The 27,791-nt window shown below is 46.1% G+C and overlaps 1 protein-coding gene across 2 annotated transcripts in view; it reads right to left on the bottom strand.

The window, feature by feature from the left end:
• The window catches only part of PLPP4 (phospholipid phosphatase 4), a 124,425-nt gene that overhangs the window by 53,190 nt on the left and 43,444 nt on the right, over positions 1-27,791 (bottom strand). The window contains exons 2-5 of one of the 2 annotated variants that reach the window (XM_036898974.2): positions 24,660-24,768; positions 15,901-15,991; positions 11,169-11,232; positions 9,160-9,284 (exon numbers count right to left, since the gene is read on the bottom strand). In XM_036898974.2, the coding sequence (XP_036754869.1) occupies positions 9,160-9,284; positions 11,169-11,232; positions 15,901-15,991; positions 24,660-24,768 (389 nt within the window). The remainder of the gene's footprint in view (positions 1-9,159; positions 9,285-11,168; positions 11,233-15,900; positions 15,992-24,659; positions 24,769-27,791) is intronic. The other variant, XM_036898976.2, reaches the window with a different exon arrangement.

Below are 27,791 nucleotides of genomic sequence, written 5' to 3'. Positions count from 1 at the left end.
AAAACAAAGAAATAAAAGGAATCCAGATTGGTAAAGAAGAAGTTAAACTGTCACTATTTGCAGATGACATGATATTGTACATAAAAAACCCTAAAGACTCCACCCCAAAACTACTAGAACTGATATCGGAATACAGCAAAGTTGCAGGATACAAAATTAACACACAGAAATTGGTAGCTTTCCTATACACTAACAATGAACCAATAGAAAGAGAAATCAGGAAAACAATTCCATTCACAATTGCATCAAAAAGAATAAAATACCTAGGAATAAACCTAACCAAAGAAGTGAAAGACCTATACCCTGAAAACTATTGGATACTCTTAAGAGAAATTAAAGGGGACACTAACAGATGGAAACTCATCCCATGCTCTTGGCTAGGAAAAATTAATATTATCAAAATGTCCATCCTGCCCAAAGCAATATACAGATTTGATGCAATCCCTATCAAATTACCAACAACATTCTTCAACGAACTGGAACAAATAGTTCAAAAATTCATATGGAAGCACCAAAGGCCCCAAACAGCCAAAGCAATCCTGAGAAAGAAGAATAAAGTGGCGGGGATCTCACTCCCCAACTTCAAGCTCTACTACAAAGCCATAGTAATCAAGACAATTTGGTACTGGCACAAGAACAGGGCCACAGAGCAGTGGAACAGAATAGAGACTCCGGACATTAACCCAAACATATATGGTCAATTAATATTCGATAAAGGAGCCATGGACATGCAATGGGGAAATGACAGTCTCTTCAACAGATGGTTCTGGCAAAACTGGACAGCTACATGTAGGAGAATGAAACTGGACCATTGTCTAACCCCATACAGAAAAGTAAATTCAAAATGGATCAAAGACCTGAATGTAAGTCATGAAACTATAAAACTCTTAGAAAAAAACATAAGCAAAAATATCTTGGATATAACATGAGTGACTTCTTCATGAATATATCTCCCCGGGCAAGGAAAACAAAAGCAAAAATGAACAAGTGGGACTATATCAAGCTGAAAAGCTTCTGTACAGCAAAGGGCACTATCAATAGAACAAAAAGGTACCCTACAGTATGGGAGAATATATTCGTAAATGACAGATCCAATAAAGGCTTGACATCCAAAATATATAAAGAGCTCACGCACCTCAACAAACAAAAAGCGAACAATCCAATAAAGAAATGGGCAGAGGAACTGAACAGTTCTCCAAAGAAGAAATTCAGATGGCCAACAGACACATGAAAAGATGCTCCACATCACTAGTTATCAGAGAAATGCAAATTAAAACCACAATGAGATATCACCTCACACCAGTAAAGACGGCTACCATCCAAAAGACAAACAACAACAAATGTTGGCGAGGTTGTGGAGAAAGGGGAACCCTCCTACACTGCTGGTGGGAATGTAAACTAGTTCAACCATTGTGGAAAGCAACATGGAGGTTCCTCAAAATGCTCAAAATAGACTTACCATTTGACCCAGGAATTCCACTTCTAGGAATTTACACCAAGGATGCAGCACTCCAGTTTGAAAAAGACAGATGCACCCCTATGTTTATCGCAGTACTATTTACAATAGCCAAGAAATGGAAGCAACCTACGTGTCCATCAGTAGATGAATGGATAAGGAAGATGTGGTACATATACACAATGGAATATTATTCAGCCATAAGAAGAAAACAAATCCTACCATTTGCAACAACATGGATGGAGCTAGAGGGTATTATGCTCAGTGAAATAAGCCAAGTGGAGAAAGACAAATACCAAATGATTTCACTCATCTGTGGAGTATAAGAACAAAAGAAAAACTGAAGGAACAAAACAGCAGCAGAATCACAGAACCCAAGAATGAACTAACAGTTACCAAAGGGAAAGAGACTGGGGAGAATGGGAGGGTAGGGAGGGATAAGGGTGGAGAAGAAGAAAGGGGATATTATGATTAGCATGTACAATGTGGGGGGTGGGGGAAAGAGGAGGGCTTTGCAACACAGAGAAGACAAGTAGTGATTCTACAACATCTTACTATACTGATTGACAGTGACTGTAATGGGGTTTGTGGGGGGGACTTGCGGTAGAGGAGAGCCTAGTAAACATAATGGTTCTTCATGTAATTGTAGATTAATGATAACAAAATAAATTTTTTAAAAATTAAAAAAAAAAAAAGGACACAGAAAGCAATACCCCTAAAAGAAAAAAGTACTAAATTAGATTTAATCAAAATTTAAAACTGCTCAAAATTTAAAGACACCTTTAAAAAAATGAATAAGCAAGCCACTGATGGGAGATTAGAAGGCTTGTAAATAGAATATGAGGAGGTTCTACCAATGAATCATAGACAAAAAGAAACTGAATGGGTGAAGGACTTGAACAGCCACTGCACCAAAGAATATATGTGAGTAGCGAACATGCAAATGAAAATGTATACATCATTAGCCATCAGAGAAATATAAATTAAGACAACAAGGAGATAACTACTACATATCAAAATGACTAAACTGAAAAGGACTGACAGCAGCAAATATTACCCAAGACGAGAAGCACCAGGAAGTTTCATACATCGCCAGTGAGAGTATAAAACCACACAAGCATTTTGTAAAAATATTTGGCAGTTTCTTCTAATGTTAAACATACACAACTTTCTACCATACAATGTCACTCGCAGTTAGTTAGACAAGATAAATGGCGCCACAGACCTCTAGAAGAACTGCTCATCATTGTTCACAGCAGCTTTATGAAGACTCGAGAACATTGTATACAGTGCAAATGTTTCCCAAAGAGAGGATGGATACACAATTTGTGGAATATTCATGACAGTGGGATACTTTGCAGAAATAAACATAAATTACTGATACTCCTAATGACATGAAGAATTTCAAGACATTATTCTGAGCCACAGCTTCCAGACACAAAAAGAACACGCTGTGTGATTCCATTTATATGAAGTTCTAAAGTAGGCAAAACTAATCCGAAGTTTAAAAAAGAAAACCTGAACAGTGGCTGTTGGAGGGGATGAAAACTGCCTGGAAATTGACAAAAAGGGACTTTTTGGGGTTATAGAGATATTCTATATTGTGACAGGAATATGGGTTACATAGTAGGCCTGTTGTCAGCATGCAAATGGCAATGAGTTATGCCTTTCAGTGCAAATTTTACCTTAAAAAGCTAAAATATTAAAAAATATCATCATCATTATTGAATGGCAGTAGGAAATGGGCAGAGAAAAAGCAAGAGGGGCAGAATGTTGTACCTGGAGCAGAGGTACTCATTAAGCTTCTGTTTCCTTTTATATGTCTAAGACTTTTTTAAATAAAAGGTTAAAAAAGAAAGACCAGAGCAAAAAGGCATTAGGTTTTAATTATGACCTTTAATCTGGCCCTGATCTTTTTTTCATAGAAATCAAATAGTCAGCCAAGCCTTTAAGGGAGAGTATTCTGAATGAATCAGACAGTATTCATTTCTAAAAATATTCTATTTATTCAGACCAGGAACTTGGAGAGTGGATGAATTTAACACCTAAGTGATCAATTTCTATCACATATTTGTCTGATTCCCCTAGAATAGTGGTTCTCAGTCTGGGCACTATTCACACTGGGGGGGCTGGATAATTATTCATTGTGGGGACTGTTCTGTGCACTGCAGGGCGTTAAACAGCATCCCTGGCCTCTATGTACCAGATGCTATTAGCACCCCACCCCCAGCTTGTGACGACCAAAAATGTCTGCAGACATGGCTAAATGACCCCTAGTGGGCAAAATTGTCCAGTAGAGAATTACCACCCAAGAACATGGACAATTATCACCCCAAGGGGCTGAAAATTGGTTCTTGGGGTGATGAGAAGATCTCAGGTGTATTTGCACAGCCACCACACATAGCCAAATGTACAGTACACCTGTGGCACTAAAATTCCATGGCAAAGAGGAGCAATTGGGAAAAAAGTGTCTACAATAAGGAGGAGGGTGGTAATCATCATAAAAAGATAGAGCAACACCAGGCTGCAACCAGGTTCTGATTCTGCATAAAGCAGTCATTCCCTGGGGGTTTGGCCCTCCCAAAGCAAGCCTTTCCGAGGTTCAGGGGAGTCTTCATTTGGATGAAAGAGCTATGTCAAAGTGAGTACAGTTTGTTCCCGAACCTCTGAAATCATCTTAGAAGCTTGAGATGCAGGATAACACACACCCAGGGAAAAAGCTATGCGGGGCTCTCGCCAAGCCTGGTCATGTCCTTTGACAAGATAGTGAACGGGAAGCTTTCATTGCTAGGTTTTAAGAGAAGCTACACAAATTGAGTTGACCTCAGACAAATGACCACCAATTTGTTCTGGTCGAACCAATGACCTCAGCAGCCATGCCATTTCATACCATTTTTCCAAAGAAGAAGAAAGTGGCATTTTTCAAGATTCCCATCTACCAACAAAACCCCCAGACAGCAGTTTCATTAAATGGTACAAAAGAAACGAATCGTCAGTCCCCTCTGTTTCCCTTTTCCTGTTTCTTTATGCACAAGCCTGCCTCATCACTCCAGAAGCCAGATGGCTTATAATCCTGAATATTCATGCTCCGTGGGGTTACACCTGGCCAGTTAGCAGAGATGATACCTTGTGATAACTTCTCGATCCATGGTTAAAACCCATTTAGATTCTTTCAGGAAAAACAAACCCTCATATGCTCAGCTTGTAAAGACCCTTCTGTGTATACACTTCACTCTCAAGGACTCTGCCATCAAAGGAACACTGAGGCAGAATGAAAACCTTCGAACATACGGTACCTATGAAACTAAGAGCATTATGATGGTATTTCTGATTTTAAAACGATAGGGAAAGAAAAGAACAACAGTATAATGGTTCATTTTATCTGTCACGGCTAGGCCACGGACCTATCTGTTTTGTCAACACCAATCTAGATGTTGCTATGAAGATATTTTTTTTAGGTGTGATGAGCATTTATAACCATTTGACTTTAAGTAAAGGAGCTCAACCTCCAAAACGTGGGTAGGCCTCATTCAATCCGTGAAAGGCCTTAAGAGCAAAACCTGGGGTTTCCCAAACAAGGAATTCTATCTCAAGAAGGCAACACAGAAACCCTGCCTGACTTTCCAGCCTGCTGGCTTGCCCAGCCAATTTCAGACTCGAGAGCCCTACAATCAAGTGAGCCAATTCCTTACAACAACTATTACCCCTTCCTCCCTCTCTTCTTCTCTCTCCTTCTCCCCCTCCCTTCCCCACTCTCCTTTTCCGTGTACACACACACACACACACCCCTGGGTCTGTCTCTCTGGGGAACCCTGACTAATGCAAACAGGAGCAATGCAAACAGAATCTGTATTAACATAGAATCTGCCTTAAAGGGAACCAGGACCACCCCAGCTGCCCACCACAATGTATGAGGCGAAAGCAGGGGACAGGAAGCTTACTGACTTGCACAGCCAAGGAAAGGTGAATCTAAGATGCCCACAGAGGTGCTGATGAGAAAGGCCTGCAAAGCTCTGAACTGGAGCACCAGGTACTACAGGTGGCCAGGGGAGATGTGGACGGGAATCAGAGAAGTAGGTGGAAAGTCCCCATTCAGAGCAGTTCGACTTTCACAGGAATGAAGTTTCCTCATGCTGGCATTTACAATTCAGGGATTTTTTCCTCCCTTTTTTTCTGAAATCTATACTCTTCATGGAAGTTGAAACAATACCCAGTCCAAGGCCAAGATTATGTTATGAAAGACAATTCCCTTTTCAGAATGTCCCTGCTTAAAGCTCCCTTGCCTTTCTCCACTGTAAACCCCAAGCCTCTCGTCATTCTGAAGGAAATCACTCACTCTTTGAAACTGTGATCTGTTTTTCCAATAAGCGTGGCTTAGGCTGCCATACAGAGCAAGTCCCTTAACGTGTCTGCTGTGGAGACATACCATTTGCCACGTCTGCCACATGAGCACTTCAGTTTGTCTGCTTAGGGCAAAGAAAGAACAAGATCTTTTTCTTCAAAAGAAATCAATGCTTGCTCTTCTGTTTGAAGAAAACCAACCATTCTGCAGGATAATCTGTGGACATCGACTCCCTTCCAGTCACCAATTATCTGTAAACAGAGCAGAAGCAAGCCCACGTTTCCCTCTCATGGGGAATTGATCTTAGGAGAGATCCCTTGGTCCAGGACTCTCCTCCATCGGCTCATTCAAGTGCAACCTATACAACTGATCGCATTGGAGGGAGACAGGGTGTGTGAATTACAATGGCAGTCCACTGCCATGACCCCTCTGAGGTCCGCCACCTCGTCTGAGGGGCCAAGAGCCACACTGACAATGAGGCTTCCCATTTGCAACGATAAGAAATCCAGAAACTGCACTGATGATTTTTCTAAGTGGATTGGGCAGCTCCCTGCAAGGCAACCACTGACCTGTCATAGATGAAAATACCTTCATGAAAGCCTAAATCTAGACTGGGTAGGATTCTGAGCCTGCCAAGCAGTAAAAACCTCTAACACTTTAAGTAGCATCTTAAGCAAAAGATGGTAATAGCCTCTATAAAAAGCTTGTCTACCACGGATGGGACTTCAGCCACACACTTGACAAGGCAGCTGGCAGGCAGCCCTGGGAGAAAATGCATTTGGTAGGGAGGGTGTGCATCTTAAAAAAAACTTTTTTGTGGGGCCTGGCCCCTACTCCCTGTGGTCCAGCCACCTTCTAACTTGCATTACTCACATGGGAGCTACTTCCTTCCCAAGTTCAGGTACAACAGTAGATACTACACTGTGCTACAGTCCTCAGTCAACCATTTGAAAGGCAGAATTAAGGTTTTCGCACAGGGCTTCCTCTCATTCTGCTTTGAATTCTGATGCCCCTGAAAGTTCAGCCCCAAGTCTTTGGGAGGCTAGAACATGTTCTAAGACAACAAAGAATGTGAGTGACCCTACAGGGACAGAGAGGGAGAGCAGATGGGAGCCAAGCCCAGGTGAATCCTCTTTGGGTACCTCTAGACAGCGCCAGCATGGGAATCCCTGACTGTAAGGAGACAACAGCGCGGTACAGCAGGCGTCCCTCCAGCTGGCGGCAGCAACTCCTCCAAACAGATACTCGCTCAAAAGGAGACTGAGAGGAGAGACAAATTCGGAGAGGAAATGATTCCAAATGGATGTTCTGCCTTAACAGGAATGACTAAAGCCTACAGAACCTGGAGCCCTACACCTTCGTGCATCGCTGTGCCTCCTGCCACGTTCACTTCAGTGGGAATTTTAAGGAAGCACACACACACCGTAAAGGGCTTCCTCTCCATCACCTGGGTGGCTCTGAAGACACACCCTTCCCACTAACCAGTAAGGGTTCAATCCAAGTCCTTGTATGCTTTTCCCAGGGCGCTGTAATAAATGACCACAAACCCAGTGGATGAAAACAAAAGAAATGTATTCTTCCAAGTGCTGGAAGCCAGAAGGCCACAGCCAAGGTGCGGGCAGGCCACGCTCCCTCGGACGGCTCTGGGAGCAGAGCCTTCCTGGTTCCTTCCAGCTTTCGGTGCCCCAGGTGCTCCTTGGCGTGGGGCTGCACCACGCCAGTGTCCACCTCCATCTTCACAAGTCCTTCTCCCCTGTCTCTCTGCATCTCGAATATTCCTGTCTTTCTCTTAAAGTCATTGGATTTAGGGCCCACCCTAAATCCAAGTTGATCTCATCTTGAGATCATTAACTTAATTACATCTGCAAAGACTTTTTCTGAATAAGCTCATCTGCACAGGTTCCTTGGGCTCGGACTTGGACGTACCTTTGGGGAGGCCATTACTCAACTCACTAAACTTTGCAACACACTACAGGAAAATATGAGCTATTTATTTAAATGAATGTGGACCCTGAATACTCCATTCTACCAAAAGCCCCAAGACAGGGTCGGAAGGTCAACTAAATGTCCCTGAATGAGTTACTAAATCTCTTAGAGCCTCACTATTCTTAATGCTTAAAATGGGGACAACCTGGCCTGGCAGGGCTACTGTGCAGGTTGACAGTGATTCACTGAAGAGTGCCTGGCACCCTGAATCTTCTGGCTGGCCCAAGTCTCCAATGGCTCTGAGCAAAATAACTCTGCAAGAAAAGACCTCCAGTTATTCCTTGATTCCACCACAATCGGTGTGTCTTAGGCACTTAGAAAAAACAGATAAGGTCATGGTAGCAGGCTTGTCAAAGGTAAATATGATCACTCCTCTGGGCAATCAAGGACTTAGATCATGAGAGCAGTCTGTCCCCTCCCGCATGGTCATCAGTGGCTGTGGTTCTTCACTAATTATCCCAGAATCACCAACCTAAATATACCATCTGTCACTGCCTGGGGACTCCCAGGATATGAGCTATGTCTCATTTTTGTGTCTCCAAGACCTGGCACAGGGTCTGGCACCTCAGTCATTCAGTTCACATAGATGGATGAGTGAAGGCATGAGGCCAGATACCCTGGAACCTGGTAATAAACGATAATATTGGGAACCACTATTTATTAAGCACTCTACATATACTGAGTGGATTAAGTAAGATAATGCACCCAAACATTATGGCATGTTGGACACTCCAGAAATGTCAGTGACCATCATCGCTTCTTTTAACCCCACTCCAACCAGTAACGGAGGCATCCTCATTCCCATCTCACACGGCAGGCACTGAGGCACAGAGAGCTTAAGTCACAGAGCTAATACCAGGCAGAGCTTTGCTTGAAGGCTGGTCCTAGAGCACAATCTATAATTAGACTATCTATTAGCAGTGTGCGTGTGTGCATATGTGTACATGCATGTGTGCATATGTATATATGTATACACATATATGCTGTGTACTGGTATGCACACACACAACATACCTCCATCCAAGGAATAAACTAGAGAGAACACTGAACTGAAAAGCAGAAGGGAAACCAGTGAATTCCTTTGCACTGCCAAAGTCTTCAATCATACTGCCAAAGGGTAAAGTGTCCCATGTCACACTCTGCCAAGCTCAGAAAATTGACACATACAATGTTTCATAAACTTCAGGGCCTCATCTACAGGCTTATTACGTCCCATTGAATATCTTGTTTCTAAGCCAACCACCCCACCCAACAGTGAAGAAAAATGAATTGTACTCAACATTCATGTACCAAAGCCTTTGTCTCCACCTAAACTCCCAGACTGATGAGGAAACACGACCAGGGAGGGGCAGGGTGTCCCAGCCACGGCACTTACAGGAGGAATGGATGCTGGGGAAGCTTTTGCGGCCCTCGGACACCAGATCAGGGTCACCGGTGCAGTGCATTTCCGAGTTCATCACTCCATCTGGAAAGCAGCGGTAAAAGAAATCGGGGCGAGGTCTACAAAAGACACCATGGACATTTTCAATATAAAATGCTGCCATCACAAACGAGCCCCAAGCTGACCCCCACTACTCCCTACAGCCCCGAGCTCCCCAGAGAACACTGTGGACATGGTGGTCTTGGGAAAAGCTCGGGCTTTGGGGTCAGAAAGATCTGTGTTGGAACTCCCGCTCTGCCCCCTCATAGTGTCCTGGCCTTCCTGTAGCCTCCCAGCCTCAGTTTCCACATCTGTAAAAAGGAGGAGATCAATACCTACCCAAAGGTGAGGTCCTGGGGTTAAGAGGAATGACTTACAGGCAGGACCTAAGCACAGGGCTGGCAGAGAAAAAGGTAGATCCTGCCCCATCTCCAGCTCTGCCATGCATAAACTGCTTCCAGCATCCAAGACTCCAGGCCCCTCATGTCCCTACATCTTGAATTTGGGTGGCCTATCCCCCTTCCCTGAAAAGCAGGTCTCACTTAACCTCACTAGAACACCTGAAAGCTTAGCTCCGTGAGGGCTCCCCTGGTCCAGGTCGTGGGAGACAGACTCTACAGAAGAGGGTGGAAGCCAGCCCTGATGTCGGGCCCCCTGCCACAGACATGCCTGGCACTTAGTGAGCACTTACTGGGTACCAGACACAGTGCTAAGCACCGCAAGCTCATCAACATCAGACGATGCTTGTGACAACCCTGGGGCAGCCCTGGGGACCTTCTTCATTTCACAGGGACAAAAACGAAGGCTTAGAAAGATTACATTCCTGCCCAAGGTCACACAAGTGGCAAAGACGAGCTCTGAACCCCTGTAATTGGATTCTTCAACCGACATGCTTCACCCCATGATTTTCCACCTCACTCGAGTGAGGATTCTCATGTAGATATGTGGTGGTGGGTCACTGCACATTAATTCCATCTGCGTTTGCTGAATGCTGGCCAGGGGCAAGGCTCTGCTATGGGGTCACTTTGGTGCACATAACAGTTCACAGTCCCCACATACTGACTCACTGGTCCTCCCAGCTCTGGGATCTAGGCCCCAAAATAATCTACCAATATTTATAAATATCCATAATCCATCAGAGTTGCTGGCATACTGTCTCTCCCCTACTCAGATAGCATTTCTCCAAGCGTGGCTATTCACCTACTGATCTGGGACCTCAGAGCATACAGGCTTGAGAATCAGCATTCTACCAGAGCCCAGAGCAACTCCAAGCAGGGACGGTAGGAAGTACAAGTAGCCCCAGGATGTGCAGTGCCTGACTTGTGTCCACCTTCTGCCCCCTCATTGCCGGCCCGCACCCTGACCAAGCAGGTAATCAGGGAATGCTGAGGTTCTGAGCGGGGAGAACCTGGCCAAGGCCAACAGCAAGTCGGAGCCGCAGTCAAGTCTTGATTCGCAGCTTTGACGATTGGTCTCTACAAAGACTGGCTCACTTCCAGAGCAGCTGGGGGAGAAGTTAAGCTCAGTGGAAAACAGGACTCATTTCCCATGGGTGTACAAGAAATGTGCCAGAAGCCAGAGCTCAAATGCCAATTCATTCCTCTTATCCCAAAGAGAACAATAAATAAGTCATCTTACATATATTTTTGGAGGCCGACACTCACAAGTGACTGGGTGTCTGGCAAGGCCCTGGCATCGTGGTGGACACCAACACAGGCCTTGGCTCGCCGGAAAGTACAGTCAGGGGGCACTTCCTCACTACTGATCTCCCACTTTCTGAAATGAGTGAGTTTGTAACTCAAAGGAGAGGCAACATCTGTCCTGAGACAGGAACCCCAGAAGGACCACAATTTAAGGGAACATCAGAAGAACTCAAATCTGCCCCATCCAGTGTCCAGTGGCTAAGGAGTCTATGTAGATGACCTTGAGCGTCTAAGTTGTTATTTGATTTTTTTGCAACTTACCTTCCCACTATTAATTTAATAGTGTTTGTGCAGACTCCATTCAAAGCAAGGGCCAAGGACACCGCTACAAAATAAAACCAACAGACAGAAAAATAACTAGCTGGCTCTCACACCAAAATCATCATCAGATTCATCACTGTTATATCATAACAGTATTTAATGTATGACCATAGAAATATGAGTCTTCATAATTGATAAACAGAGTGAAGTTTCGGTGGCTAGAGTAAAACAAAACTAGGACAGGGCTTCGGAAAGTGAGTCTTAAAATGCCAAACCCCTAAGATGTGAAATTTACCTCTCCTCTTTGACTGAAATGTTCAATACTGCAGGAAGCCCATCTATCATGTCCTGGCCTGATACGAATAGTATATAAAATTTAATATGACAGCATATAGGATTTCTTTGCTAGTAGCAAGAAACATAACTTTTCTGGCAACCTTCTCAGACAGAATTCTAATCATAGCAGATGCTAGAAACCTACTTCAGAGTAGGACATTCCCACTCAGTAATTATCTCCTTGTTGACCCACCACCCACTGATAGCTATCCATGTGTTATCAAACAAATAGCTGTTCCTGAGAGAATGAATAGTCCCAGCACCTCACTGGGTTTTGAGCAGGTTTGCCCAAGTGGTGCTTTGTTCTACCTTAAACAGTAGGAACATCTAGAATACATAATTTTAAGACATACAACATAGGGACTTTCTCTAAGCAGCTTGGAAAGAAGATATGGCTGGATGAAGTACAGATCACCAAAGGTTCAGGTGACAAGAGTCACAGAGCTTTCTGTGCAAGGACCTCACATCTCCCTCCTGTGTTACCAAGACTGCACAAGGGTCAAATCAATGTGATGGAAGATCAAATGCCTGGCATAAGCAATAAATACCTATTGATGGCCTGTTTCATTGCTTTGTTGAATAATAAAACACATGAGCTACTTTTCCCTTTGGCAAATATTAGCTATTCAATACTAGCTGAAATTTATGTAAGAAAATAGCAGTGGAGGAACATTTTCAGGAAAGAGCTACCTAGAGTAATTTGTGGTCATCAAGGGAGACAAATGTGTTGTTCTACAAGCAGAGAGTTCTGTGGGATGGCCAGCAACCCAGTCACCAAGGGCACAGGCTAGAGATGGAGACAAAACCCACCTGCTTTTAACAAGTCATGGGAAACAGAAAGAATGGGAGGGACCAGTTCAAAAGCACACTTTTGCCAAAGGGAAACTAACCACCTATGTGTAAGATGGGGAGCAACTGGCCATACCTGAGTGTGAAAGCAAAGGAGAAATGAGCCGCAGGGTGGAAAGCAGAGATGAGTTAACAATAGGCAGAGCCATGCATGCAACTGGGGTGTGTAACAGAACTAAGTGGGCAGAGGCTTGGAGAAATCCTCCCATTACATACTGCACACACAGACCCTTCCAGCCTAAAATGCTGGCTTTCCTTCCCTCTTGCAAGCTCAGAGCACCACTAAGAGGTCTCCTATCCACAAAGGAGCGAAAATTCCCTGGGCTCTCTCACTGCTCTATCCTCCCTGGAGCCATGACAATTAACAAGCTGTCCTCAATGGACTGGAGTCTTTTCCTGTTAGTGCTGGTCTGGGGCTCACTGTTGGTTCCCAGCTGGGCCGGGCTCCTTACCCTGATGCTAGAATGGCCTTAGCTCAGAGGTCATCTCCAGGAGAAAGCATCACTAGCTCATCCCCTGCTGCCGTTGGGGAACTTCTTGATCACTATATCCATCCAGGACACCATACCCATTTCCAACCTCTGCACCAGCTGGGTTTATAGTAGCACAGAGTAATTCTTTGAAAAGCTTCAAGTAGCTGGGCTAAAAAATGTGTGGATGTGATGTAACCATCAAAGGCTGGCAACTTCATTCTTTGATCCAAAAGCCTGAAGGAGACAGAAAAGAGCTGGGATCTTCCCTATTTAGGGTGGAAGTCACCTCCGCATCCAGGAAGTAAACTGAATCGATTACTACTTTCATCTGAAGAGCACAACCCCCAGGGGACAAACGTGGGAGCCTGTTGCAGAGACCAGAGGGAAGGCTGGGCTTAGATCAGGCGTGAGAAGGGCTGGCCGAGCTGGAAATGAATGGCCCCAGTCAGAGTGCTTGTTGATTAACAATAACCCAACAGGCCGGTTCACAAGGAATGTGTTTACAGCGTCCTGCAGTGCTACAGGTTTGACAGAAGAGTCAGGAAAACAAACCAGACTGTCTGATAAAGAAATTCAAAGCAATGTGACATGTGCATTGGCCTGCAAGTGGCCTGTATTGAGGACACTACTGCTTATTAGCATCCCAGGGAACCAGAGGGCTTTTGTTGTTACTTTTGTCATTGGGAGTCAGCACTGCAGGATTTGTCACCGGGTTCTCTGTTCCGCAGACTGGCTGTTCTGCAGGATAAATCCTAAGAGCCCAGTGCTGCACGGGACAAGTCTTCCTCCTCAGTCTGACAGCAGATGCACAAATGTGGCTGCTGTGGACATTCAGATAAGGGAAGGTCTTGGGGTCCAGGTCTGCTGAAGATGCCTGAGTACAGAAGCGGCCTGGACACTAAATCACTCTCACTGTGAAAGTCCTGAATTCCAGAGGCCATTGGAAAAGCTACACCTGGTTTTCTGTCCTTGGTTTTTAAAGATCACTCCCCCACCTCCTACCTCCAAGGCTCCCTAAAAGAAGTAATTTTTTTTTAAAAAAAAGATGTACACTAGGAGGCTCTCCATCACTGTTACAGGGCAGACTCATTTATTTAGGCAAACAGAACATCCAATAACTGCACCTTCTCTGTTACTGTATAGGAGGCAGGGTGTGGTGTGCAATTTTGAAATGTCACCCTAAGGGAGATTTAGCTGACAATGAAAAGGTCTGCAGAAAGTAACTGCCAGCTACTTCCTGCCATAACAACAGCCCAGCTCCAGAAGCCAGCAGTAAATCATCCCCGTAACCCTAAGAGACCGTTCTTACCCTCAGACCTGTATCTCGGGACTCTGAGCCAGGGAGCAGCTGCAATAAAAAGTGAGGCACATGGATTTCCAGGTCAGCTGAGAGGGCTCCCAGCAGGACATCCTGGGGACCAAACAGCAGCTGGTCCCCATGGTGACTTGAGCCACGTGTGAGAGGGCACCTATGCCCTTCTTGGAAAAACTGACCTGCCGCCTCAGTTGAGGAGACTTAGACCATGTCACCACCAAACTCCCACACCACAGATGAGCAGCTGGGATTCACCCCTGACCTGAGGCGGGGCATCTGCAGGCTGGCAGAGACTCATGACTTTTGTGTCCAGCTGTGAGCAATGAGCTGAGCCTCAGTGTCTGTGTGGTCAGGCTGGACCGTGAGATGCAGTCCAACCTGGAGGTGGGCCTTGGAGCTGAGCCATCGTACAGAGCACCCACACTACCAGCCCAAGCCCCAGAGACACCAAACGTTGGGCAGCAGAAACAATGTGTGAGGAGAAGAGGGAAGGCCTGCTACTGAGGGGAGCTGACAGGAGCAGAGAGGGACGCTCCACCCCGAGGGCCCAGCTCCCTATTTCAGTCCCCACACGCTTCCTCTGTCCTTTTCTCCCCTGTTCCTGGGTGTCTGTGAGATTGCTTGTAGAGCCCCACAACTAAACCCCTAATTTATGTGAGCTAATTTGGGAGGGATTCTATCCTTTCCAACTAGACAGAACCTAACCAAAGCCTGGTTATGTAAGAAATGTTTCCTTTACCGCTTCAGAGCAGAAAGCCCGGTAACGGCTCTCTGAATACCCTGCATATTCCCCTCCCCTCGCTCCCTTACCAAGAAAACGGAAGCCCATGTTCTGCTACATGTTCATGTCCTCAAAGCCCAATCATTAAAAAACATATCCTTTTATGAGGAATCTCATTTTTCCAGATTTATACCTAACTGAATGGTATCCATTCAACACACCACAAATACAATTTGTGTGAGGGGCTGGATAACTTTTCAGTGAAGTGTCAAAAAACAGCAAAAATTCCGTTCTAATTGTCAAAAAGCTGAAAACCTGGCTAGTTTATTTTGGTTGTTAAACAAGCCAAACAGTTTCACCTGCTCTTAATACTGTCATTTACTCAGTCACAGGATTAACAAGCACATCAGAAAATAGATGTAATCCTAAAAACAGCATACTCATGTCACATGCACATGTAACTTAGCTTGGAGAGAAGTTATAACCATATTATCTATTCAGTGGTAAAGACTGTAGCACTCTATATACAATAACAATTGCTTAACTGCCGAGATGTCCCCAAACTAAAGATGAGTTATGAATTTTCTCTCCAATTTTGATTACATTTTACATCTGTTGTGCCCATTTTTGTCTCTAGCCCATGAGGACTGGTCGTCAAGGAGCCTGTGGTTGATTCCTGAATCTTCCATGATGTGGGCCCACTAGCCACAATTGTAGAGTTGGACAGTCAGTGGTGACACCTGATGCACTTTGCCTAACAGCCAAGAACTGCCCAGCACGCGTCGAAGCAGCCCAGATCTCCATGTGGATACTGACTTCACATTCAGCACCGAGGACAGTAGCAATGGGCGGCCACAGAAGATACAAGACCTCTCTGTGCATGGCCTTTTAGGGCTGAAAAGTTTATCTTGTTTTGTTTCTCCAGAGCTTAATTTGTCTAAAAGAAAAATAAGTTTGGTGCAACTGAGGTTTTTCAAAATCTTGTGTTCTAATTAAGTTCAGCCCCATCCCCTAAAGCAGGAACTGTGAATACTCTACCTAAGAAGGCTTCCTTAATTTCAGTCTTGTCTGTTCGCCGGATTATTTTCACCACACAAATAACAGCCAGGGGTGTGAGGAAAGAAATTGCCTGGAAGAAATAACAAATAATCCCTTATGAGGATGGCAGTTTGCTATCAGAGGGCTGATTAATAATTAGTTCCAGCTAGCTTCATTTAGACTCACTGGTTGAATGATCTTACTGAATTCCTGACCTCAAAGAAAACAGGAGGATTTATATCTATACTTAGAGACTCCATGGACTTGAGAAATGGGAGGCCTGATTGTGGGTTATAATTGATTTGTAATTACTGGGGGCCACATTTAAAGTGGTGGCTTTTTAAACAGAAAAGAATAGCCTATAATTATGATGACTCATCTTTGCCAGTGAACCCCTCATGTCCTCCCCTGCAGAAGGTTGGAAGAACTCTTGGCCTCCCTTCCCCAGCTCACTGGCAACAGGGGAGCACGTAGGAGTTGCTTGGGGCCAATCGACTCTTCCTTTTTTGGTGTTCTTTTGTTGAATATTCATCTCTCTGCAGAGCAGAGATTAGTCTTTTTGCATGAAGTCTCTCCACTTCCCCTCCTCCACCTCCTTTCCTCCCCTGGCCCAAAGCACACAGAAATACATTAAGTATTCCATGAATCAAGCTGGTGGATTCAGAGGCAAGCAATACTCATTAGAGAACCCTCCATGGGGCAGAAACTATGTTTGGGTAGCATCAGCTACTGGCGACTCTTAAATCCTCACAATGGCTCTGTGACTGTGCCAGGTTTGGGAATGAAATGATGTGCCCGAGGTCACACAGCTGGTGAGCAGCAGGGTCAGGCTTTGGAGGCCTTTGCTTCCTCCCATACCTGGTCTTTATTCAGCATTCTATAACTAGTTATAATTGTTTTCAGCATTCTAGCAACCAAAGAAAAGGTATTTATGCTACTTCCTTATGATTATAATGTCTCAGGATAACAAAATCAGAAGTGACTAAATATCTCACAGATCCACAGCTGGCCCTACAGACAGTACCAGGAGGGATGAGGTCTGCTAACAACTGACCGATTGTGTTCATGCTTTTGGAAATCATACCTGTGCTGAGTGTGATGTCACTTTTTGGAAAGGGGCTTTCTAACGCAGCTAAGGTGTGGCTAGAAGATACTTTGGTTTTATAAAATCAGAGTTCATCCAAATGAGCCCAGTCTTTCCAAATAATCAACGATGCTCTACACTCTTGGTACAACCACACTGCCAGAGCTCATGCCATCTGGGGGACTCCTCTTTGGGAACCATCTGCACAGACAGTTCATGCAACATGAACAATCTGCCTCTCCCTCCTCGCTGGTTTCCTTCTGACCATAAATGGCAGTAGCCGGCTTGATGAGCTTCCTTGTCAGCCACGGCCCTGAATGGCATGGCTGTTAAAACAGCAAAGAAGCAAGTCCTGTTGCCAGGGAGGATGTTCAGAAGAACATGGCACCAGTCTAAGGGCAGCTGTATGAGAGGAGATTCCGAGCCAAAGCAGAGAAGCAAAGCATTTCCCAGGAATGACTCAGAAAGGCAACACTCACATGGGTTAACAGTTCCAGGACATTTGTGGAAGTTTCCACAGGTGCCTGGGTGGCTCTCACAGCTGAATGATGGCAGGGCTTATTATAATGCTGAGCACCTTAAATACACTGACAGGACAGGCCTGGGAATCTACATTTTGTAAGGAGCATCTAAAATGATACTGATGCTGGTGACTGAGCAACACCAAATCAGGGTTTTGACTCCCTCATTCAGTGTTGAGCAATGACGGGAGCCCCTGCTCACTCAAGTCCAAAATTACAGTCAAGGTCGAAGAAGTCCTTGGCTCCCTGGTTCCTCTCACTTCAGGCAGGGCGGACCGGGCCACTGCTCCCAAATAGGAGTAAGCCCGTCACTGAGCACTGAACAGCACTGCAACAACCCCAGCAACCGTCAGACCTTATGTATGAGAACGCAGGATTGGCAAACATACTACAAGACGATCCCAGGTGACACACATAGGTTAGACAGAAATCAAATCCCAGAAAAGAAAAGACCTGGGAAGACTTTCTGAGACTCCAGAGGCTGCCTACAGGGATGCTGAGCAGGAGCGGACCCACCAAAGGAGATGGGCCCACATGGGAGGCCACAGCTCCAAGCTGCACCTAATGTCACCCATTCTACAACTTTCCAAGCTAGACACGTTGGTCTCTTGCTGTAACCACTACCATCTGCCTCCTGGGCCAAGCTAAGCAGCCCACAGGGCCTAGGGCTCCCCAGCTCCTACAGGCTGCACAGGCGGGGCTGCAGCCCTCCCAGGGCCCCAGCATCCACCCAGGCGGCCACAGCAGGAATGCCTGCCCCTGACCACGCGGCCATCCTTCTCTCCTCTCATCCTGATTGCATTTGGGCTCCACTTTCATTTCTTCTTCCTGGAAACATACCTGTCAGGCTCTTGGGCAGCACAGTCCTCAAATCAGGACACAAAGAGACATATTTACACTTATCATCTGGTGCCCCCCTTTCTAAAAATATTTTTTGACTAAAAGTTGGAATTAAGAGATGAGATCCCAGAAGGCAACACATGAGGAAAACAACTTCCTCCTGGGAAAAGCACCTCTGGATGGAGTGGAGGCGGAACGAAGAAAGGCGAGGCACCCCACTTCCACTCGGCAAGCCAGGTACCCTGAGCCCAGTGCCCACCCCTGGCACAGTCCCATCAGATGCCTCTGGAAGCTGCTCCTCTCCTGCCCGAGCCCGTGGGGGAGACACCAAGGAAGGAGTGCTTGGTTCTTCCACCTCAACCGGAGGCATGGAGGCAGGGCAGGCAAAGTCTCCCCCAGGGCTGTTCACCCTGCGATGAGTGTTTCCATGGCTTAAAAGAAAAGGTGGAAAATCCTGGTAATGAGCCCAGTGGCAAGACAGTTCATGCTTATAAAATGGACCTGAGAGAGAAGAGAACAATAAATTCCAGCCAGCCACTGCCGCAGGGTGCACAGTGCTGTGGGGTGCAGAGAGCATACTGAACCTTCACTGTGCTTGAGTTTTCCTCATCAGCTATGAGAACACAGCTGCTGAGTGTACACACATAGGTTAGACAGTACGTTAGATAACATGTTCTGAAAACTTACTATGGACCATCATCTGTTCCAGGCACTTCATGCAAATTAACTCATTCCATCCTCACAGCAACCCTATGAAGGCTCCTTATTTAAAAGATAGGAAACTAAGGCACAGAGAGCTTCAGCAACCTGCTGAAAGTCACACAGCTAATAAGTGGTAAAGTGGGGATTTGTACCCATACTGTTTTAAATCAAGCCCTGTGCTTTTTTTATCCAGTGTGATACAGTTCTCACCTTAGAAGTAAGGAGCATTAAGCTAATATGGTAAATGCCTTTTCTCTGGAGATGGAAGAGGAGGTAAGGAGGCTCATTTCTAGAGACATGGTTCAGTCATAGAAATGTCAGTGGCAGCTGTCACTCAAACAGTAGGTGTAAGCATCTACTGTGTGTGAAGGGCTTTCCTCACATTTGTCTAATCCTCTAATTATTTTGTTGGGAGAAACATTATTCTCCTTGTTCAGAGAACAAAACTAGAATGCAGACAGATAAGTGAACACACAAAGGCATGCAGCTAGTAGGACAGGGCACCCCCACCCCGAGCTGCCATGCTGCCCGGTGGCATCCTGCATTGCAGTGATCACCTTAGTCCAACAGCCTCATCTTACAGATGGGGACACTGAGGCTGAGATCATGTTTATATTAAAGAACATTTTGTAAACTACTAAGGAATTGTACTACACGGCACCCTCACATCAGAATAATCTGTATAAATCAGAAGCAGGATCTGGTACGTGGTCTTGCATGATGCTATTCCACAGGCTGGAAAGCAGAGCTCCATAGAGGGAAATATGTGGAACAGATGCAGATTAGAGGGCAGCTGCATGGAAGCCCCAGCTCTGACCCTTACAAGCTCTGTGACCTTGGGCATATCAATTCACCTCACGACCTTTGAGTCTCAATTTCCTATCTGTAAAATGATTATAATAATAATATACATAGCAAATACTGTCCCTAGGATTTATGTTCCCTAACAGTTACCAAAAGTTTTTTATGTACCACACCCAAAGTGAAGTGTCATAAGTCCACTGCCCCATTTGATATTCTCAGCACCTGGGAAGGGGAGGGAAGTGTTGAGAAAACCCCGCTTTACAGACAAGGAAACTGAGGCAATGAGCCGGAAGGTGGTTTTTCAATTCACATAGCTAGAAAATGGCAAAGCTGGGGATTGACCTGAGGCAGGCAACCCTGGAGCCCACACCAGCTGCCCATCCACAGAGTCCAGCAGAGAGCGAGGATCCAGTGTATGTGGTTGTTGGCTATGATGTCATTACTTCCCTGGAAAAACTGCTAACATATTACCCAAGCCAGTAAAGGGGTGCCAGACATGGGAACAAAACACCTCAAGCTCCAGTGCACCCGTGCCCTTAGGTCTGAGTGGTGCAGAGAGGAGGTCTGGGACACAGACAAGGCAGATTCCGGCAGGCACCTGGCCCATGCCCTCCATGACCAATGTCCCCAACAAGGGCCCGCCCTGTGCATATCCGCCAGAGAAACCAACCTCAGAATCACAGTCAGGCCCAGGCCGCTGCTGCACCCGGAAGGTGGGTCAGCCCCGGGCACTGAGGCAGGGCACTGTGCTGCCGAGGCTTCCAGAAAATGACAAAGCCTGGAGCCGCATGTCTGAAGCGGGAGAGACATGAGAATGCCAAAAACTTTGAACAACTGAAAGGGTGCAAAGCCCAAGTGCCCTGCTGGTAGGGTGCTCACCGAATAAGAGCTGGTCAGGGGGTTCATTCACATCAGACAAAACAATGGGCCTAAAGTGCATTAATTTCTGGCGTTTGACAGAAAGGTATATTGGCAATGAGCTTATGAAGACAGCTCAGGACACGCAGACACCTGGAAAGGCCCTGCTGTGGGTAAACAATTACAGCTAGTCACCAAGAAAAGAGCTGCCTAAGACTTTTCAAGAGAGACTGAAAATTAAACTGTCTATCACAAGCCAGTGTTGTCTCCTTTCCTTCCTCCTTCCCCAAAACTGACTTTCTGTCCTCCTCAGAAGCATCATGTTCTAGAACAGGAAACCTGTTATCAATTCAACACGGTATCAGCAATATTCTACATAAGTAAATTTTCTGGACATATTGTAGCCCAAGCAAGAAGAGACGAGGGCAAAGGAGAGGTCTTGGGTAGATTCTTTTTAGGGCTAGGAAATAAATTGGGGAACACCTATCATTCCTTCAATTCCCTACCTGGGTCTCGCCTGTTTTTCAAAGGCTTTCCCATGATGCTGAGCAATGTGCCTCACGTTCATCCGTGTGCCCCAGTAGACTAAGAACCCCTGTCTTATTCAGCTTTGCATCTCCACTACCCAGCACCCTGCTTGGCTCAAGGCAGACACTTTGTAACTCTCGGCTGAACTAAGTAACAGCAAACTAACCGGAAGCTGTCCACAGTCAGTCAGCTCCCATCCCTGCCTCCCTCCACCCCCCTCACCCCACAGACCCTCCTGTTCACTGGGACCAGCTGGCCCTTCCTGTCCCATTTCTGTGCCTTTACACACCAGCAGTCCCGCGTGTGACCCGTACTCACCAGCTCTCCGCATCACCCGAGCCCCCAAGGAGGGATCACAGCTGAATGGCTCCACGGGGCTCTGCACTCTGCCAGGGGCGTTCATATCTCCGTGCAGCCACTGGTGGCCATATAACTTTGAATAAGTTGCTAAATCTTACTACAGTTTAATTTTCTCCACTGAAATTAGGGGATAACAAAAGTGCCAGTCTCAAGGGATTCTGAGAAGGATTATCTGAGGTGCTGCTTTTAAAGAGATGAGCATAGTTCCTGTACTCAAAGAGATGGTGGCGCTGCTTGGTACTATGATGATAAAAATGAAGAGGAGGGTGGTGGTGGTGGTGGTGGTGGTGATGAAGCCCCCTAAAAGTTTACCTGAGCCACTGGCCTTTTCTAGATTCTAGTTTTCTTTAGCACGCCATCTCCCCCAGGAGCCTTCAGGGTCCCAGAGAGTGTACCCCAAGTCTGATTTGACTTCCCATCACCTGCAGTTCCGACAGCTTTCCTCACCCACAGTGGGCTCCTGGAAGTGTTCCCTCCACGTACAAAGACACAGCTACTAAAGGCAAGAAAGAATGTACTGAACTTCCTACCCAAAAAGTAGATTTGCAAAGATGCTCTGAAGCCCTCATGCTCAGCAAGGAACCTCTTCTGAACAAGGGAGCAGCCTTCCCTACAGGCAGCTGGGAGCCTGGGCACATCCAAGAAAAGCGAAGGCAAGACTCAGGACATGTGAAAAGAATTCTCAGCCTGTCTCCCTGGTCAACAGGAACCTGGAGTCAGCACAAGCTCTTGGAATCAAACAGTCCAACCACACCCAGTTTTCATGTTGACGGCCATGTCACCTCAGTGCACCATGCCAAAGACAGATGACATGCAAGTTAGGGAAAGTCCCAGTGATGTTATTACTATTTACTGTACACCTAATCCCTTAACATTCGGATACTATTTTGTAGTATACAAAAATTACTTGCAGTATACAAGTTACTTGGTAAACTTCTCTAAAACACACACACACCCCTCCAGAGGCACTAATGTCTCAATAAAAAAGCACCTGGGTTAATGCCAGATGCCTTTAAAAGAACACTTTGGTTAGAAAGAGGCCCCAGGATTTTGTTTATACATTAAGTAATAAAATTTGAGCTCCCTAAGGAAACCAAGCTAAAAAGAAAAACAGTAAAATAAATATATTCCATTATATTCTTCCACAAACACCTGAAGGTTTTAAAGGATCAAAGCAGACAAATGGCATCATATTAAACTCATAACAAAATCCATGAGTGCAAACCTAGTTTATGTGGTGACAAAGTATTTTTCATCCTTTTGTTATAGGTATTATAAATATATCTATCCTTGATATATATGGAATCCCACTAAATCGTGTGACCCAATGAATGAAATTCATCATCTATTATTAACAAAACAAAAGGTTGACCTTATTTCATTAGGAGATTAGAATGTATGAATCAGGATTTGTGGCTGAATACCCTTCTATTCTCTGAGAACTCGTAGCCCTAAATACCTCCTTTACTCTCCCCTTCCCACCACTGCCAACATGCAGATATGCTCCATCCTATTTGTGTCTGCAGCCAGAATTATTTGTAGCATTTGTATCCAGACTTCAAACAATTCAGATATCGAGGACACAGCACAAACTTCTCACAGTAGCCTATGTGAACATTCACCTCCAAATCATGTTTTACAACACATGAAATGTGAACTCTTTGAGGAATGGGGATAAGTAATAAATAGAGGCTTCCCCCTATTAAAACCATTGAGTAAGCTAGTTAGACACATACTAGCTCCTTTATTTCTAGGATTTATAGAAGATTTGAGTTAGAGAAAAAAATGAAAAAAGTCTAATATTAATATGAGCATTAGGTAATGCCCTACTCACAAACACCCTAATGTTTCAATCTCTCTAGTTTAACCCTAGCAGAATCCCCCTACAAAAACCTAGCTTATTTTCTAGCAGGAAAGTAACTATTAAAAAGCAATTAAAGTAATACTCCAATGCTCATGTAGTATTATGGGCATTTGGGGATGTTTGCAGACACAAAGATATATCCAATCATCATTAATTAACATTCCCTCCATAAAATCAGAGGAATTTCTTTCAAAATGCAGAAATATTCCTCACACGTTCTATGACAGTCACTTATGTCCCCAGAGGCATGAGAAACAAATGGCTGGTCAATAGGAATAAACTTCAAGCTGTAAGGCTGGCCAACCAAAAGTTGCATGTATTGTCCTGTAACAAGAACTCAAATATTTCCTCTGCTATAGAAAGGCCTGATGGGAAATCTCCAGGAGTCGATTAACATCAGTAAGGAGTCCTGGACACCTGGCTCCTAACCTACAGGGCAGCCTCACGGCTGAGAGCTGGGCTCAGGGCTGGCTGCCTGGATATGGACCCCGGCTCTGCCCCTCACTAGCTGTGTGGATTTGGACAAGTTCCCTCATCTCTCTAGGATCCATTGTGCAGCTTTAAAATGTGGACAGTAACGATATCTTCTTCTCTGGGATGTTGGGTGGGACTGAGATAACCCTTTCTTAAACTCTCAGCCACGTGCCTGGCACACAGGGAGTGAAGTGTAAAAGGCTGCAATCACCATGGGGCAGAGTGAAGAGGTAAAAATCATCCCAATATATCCACCAGCTGTTTGGATGTTTTCCCATTTATTCTAGAAGCAGGAAGACATAAGACACCATCCAGGGGTTGAGTCATGCATGGTGGTCAAGTGACCAGCTAAAACCAGTAAAATGGTTGACACAGCTCTCCAAGGTACCTAAGTTTGGCAAAGTGGAGGTTTGTCCTAAAAGGAGATGGAACAGAAAAATCTGTTTCTTGTCTTATTTTACTGTAAATATTTGGAAACCGCTTATCATAGCTCAGGTAATCAGGCCCCTTCTTCTCCAAAGTGGCAGGCAACTGCTATTTCTCCCACAACCAAGGAGCACCCTTCATGACCCAGAACTGAATTTTAATTCGAAGGGCTGCTCACCTGCTCTTTCTTTCGGAGCGCTCACCATCTTCAGCAGTGGGGGGAGAGAAGCAGAAATGAAACCCATTCGGTTCATACTTGGGAGAATGGTCAAATCAGCCATGAAATCATGGTACTTACAAACATGAGGCGGGTAGGTACGTTGTCTGACTGCACCAAAGGATTTTTATAGAGCCAGATCTCCTCTGGCTGGATGACTCTCTGGAATGGGTCCAAGAACTCTGTAAAACTAAAACAAACGAAAAGATGTGTGAGGGTCCCGCACGCACTCTGCTGCCCACACCTCCTGACACCCTCAGGTGCAGAATCCAGCCGCTGGGGAAAGGGGGATGGGTGACAGGCTGTCCCTACTGAGGGAAAAAGCAAGTGAATTACTGACGCATTGTAGAACCTTTTGTGGACACCTGCTAGCAAGAAGCAATTCTGGGCATAAGAGAACAGTTGTGAGGCTGACATACAAAAACCTCAAGAACCCGGGGCTCCAAAGTGATGTGGAAGCCTCAGAGCAGAACGGTGGCCCGACTGGGCCAAGACAAGGCCAGCAGGACAGTCTCTGGGCATGAAAAGGGCTTCAGCTGGAGCCAAGGTGAAGGGGCGGCGGGCACCAGCCAGGCAGGAACTGACCCGGCTCTTCCCTCGTTACTTGACGGCATCTTGCAACACTGCCACCAGTAGGGGGCAGAGTGAGAAAGAAGAGCTGAGGACAAAGACGGAGACAGAAGGTTGGGACCGGAGAGAAACCCAGAGGGAGGGAGGGAGGAAGGGAAAATGGGAATGAGATGCATTCTGGGACCGCTGCCAAGAAAGCACACAGCTCTAAGCACCCACCTCCTGTCTCTTCACCCTCGGAACCCACAAGACCTGGGCAGATGGAAGGTAATCACCCTGAGAGAGAACAGGAAAGAAGGACAGAGCTGCGGGCATGTGGCTGCTCTGTCAGCTCCCAGCCATCCGGCCACCTCCCAGGAACCCGGCCCCACGCCTGCCTGAGGAACTCGGTTCAGAATGGGGGTCCCGCGAGAACCAGCAGACCTAGGCTCAGGAGTCTTGAGGTGTCACTGGGTTATAAATGCGTCGTAAGGTCAGCCTAGGTTCAAGAGAGAACTGACTCCACCTCTTGGCAGGTCCCATTACAGCAAAGCAGGTAAGTTGAGAGATACGGCGGCAGCCACCTTCAAAATACCATCTGCCACCCACAGGCTGACATCACTGTAATAGCCTCAGAGACCCCAGAACCTCGATTCCCATTTCTCCCCCAGAGATCCGGCCACAGGGCCAGGGCACCAACACAACGCTGAGTGCCACACCCCCTCACCTCGTTTGCCTCCCGGGTCTTACTACTCGGATGGCAATTCTTTTAAGCCTCATGTGCCCAGCCTTTTGCACATTTCCTCACCCCGCTACAATCACTCACACACACACACACACACACACACACACACACAAGCCTGAACATAAGTAAGCAGAAGGCAAGCAAAGGCAATATTCTAAGATACAGAGAGAATCCACTAAAATGAACTGAAATAGAAAGGAGAGAATCCACTAAAATGAACTGAAATAGAAGAGAGGCCAAGGGAGATATGTGCTGGGACAGAGCGAACAGCACACAGAAAACTAAAATAGAAGTGGAGCCACAGCAAAACATAACAGAAAACCTTTTCCCTTCTGGGGACCTCGGCTGCCGGTTACTCCTTCTTTGGTCACCTGAACCTTCACCTACAAGCAGTGGGTGCACAGCCAGGGGCACACACAGCACCACAGGGGGCTCCCCAGGCCTCTGAGCAGCCTGGCAACAATAAAGACGTGACCTTGCCCCTCGGAGGATCCGCAGTGAGGGCCGGCCGCGGTACCTAACCCGCAGTGCGAGAGGAACGCCGCTCACACGGCTCACCCACCTGCCCTGCCCCACGCAGTCTGTCTGCCTGTCTCCCTCTCTCTCTCTGTCCCCTGGCAGCTGGCCCTGTTTTCATCACCAACCTGACTTTAAGCTGCCTGGGATACACATCTGCTTATACAGGAAGTTGCTCGGTAAGGGACAGAATGGACCAGCATTTCTGCCTCGTTTATTCATTCAGCAAACATTTACTGAGAGCCTGTGATGTTCCAGATAAACATATACCCCAGTGAATGAACCCTAAACACAGTCCCCACTCTTGCAGACATGACAGTCAGGGGACCCTAAGTGCCAACTGACTGGGGAATGAGATGTCAAAGTGTTTAGCTATAGGTATGAGAACACTATGTACACAGATCTCCTACCCTACCTGTTTTGAGTTGTGCTTGTTTGGGCGCCTCACTAATTGGATCCACGAGATGGCTTCCAACTTAGGGCTGCTTGAGGACCCTGGCCCCCTAGGGATGTTCCAGGGTGTGCATGTACCACTGTCCACATGCTGAATGGGGTAACAGAATCGGCCCAAGCCCTGAAGAGGGACCATCTTGACATCACACTAGCAAGAACAGCAAGTCCCTGAACAAGAAACAGTGACGCCACTGTCCCTGCGCCTCTTCTAACTCAAAGTCAAGTCCTCAAAGGCCCAGGATCTCCCCATCATCTAAAAGATTCCCTAGATCATATACCTTGATAACAGGCTTTTTTCAAGACAGGTTCACACTTCAGTCACATACTTGACACAGATTTCTACCTCCTTTACCCACAATCATAAATAACACAAGATTAGACTGAAATACGAATTTAATCAGACCATTAAATTTGGTTGAAATCCCTGCTTGGCATTTGCCAGCTGGGTGGCCTAAGAAAAGTCGCTTAACCTCTCTGAGACTTCATACTTTCCTCCCCACCCCCAGGATGGCCACACCTTCCACAAAAACACTGCTATCCTGGCAGGAAGAAACGTTAGTGTGGAGGGCCTCAATCACAGCAGGCTGCTGTTCTGACAAATGCGAACATGAGTGATGCTGGCGGTGCTCGACCAGGTCTGAGAGAGCCTCCTTCCCTCCCCACCCCAACCAAGGGGCAGTGAGGTCGCATGCTGGGCAAGGGGCTCACACAGAGGAATGTCAACAGCCACCACTCATCATCTGGCCATTATACGAGCAAACCGTGGCCAGAAGGTCACGTTCAACTTTGTGGTCCGAAGGAGGGAAAACAAGACGCGTGATGTAGAAGCTTTACAGGCAAGAGCAACAAGCATGCTTCCTAATTGCACTAATGGCTTTTCCTGTCTGGTGGACCTCTCCTGTGCTCCTGTGCAAAAGGGAAACCACTTAGAAATGGACATCGGATGTGGT

The sequence above is a fragment of the Manis pentadactyla genome, chromosome 8, assembly GCF_030020395.1.
Source record: "Manis pentadactyla isolate mManPen7 chromosome 8, mManPen7.hap1, whole genome shotgun sequence".
NCBI lineage: Eukaryota > Metazoa > Chordata > Mammalia > Pholidota > Manidae > Manis > Manis pentadactyla.
Note: the sequence above shows the minus strand (reverse complement) of the source record. Positions and strands in the feature narration are given on the sequence as shown.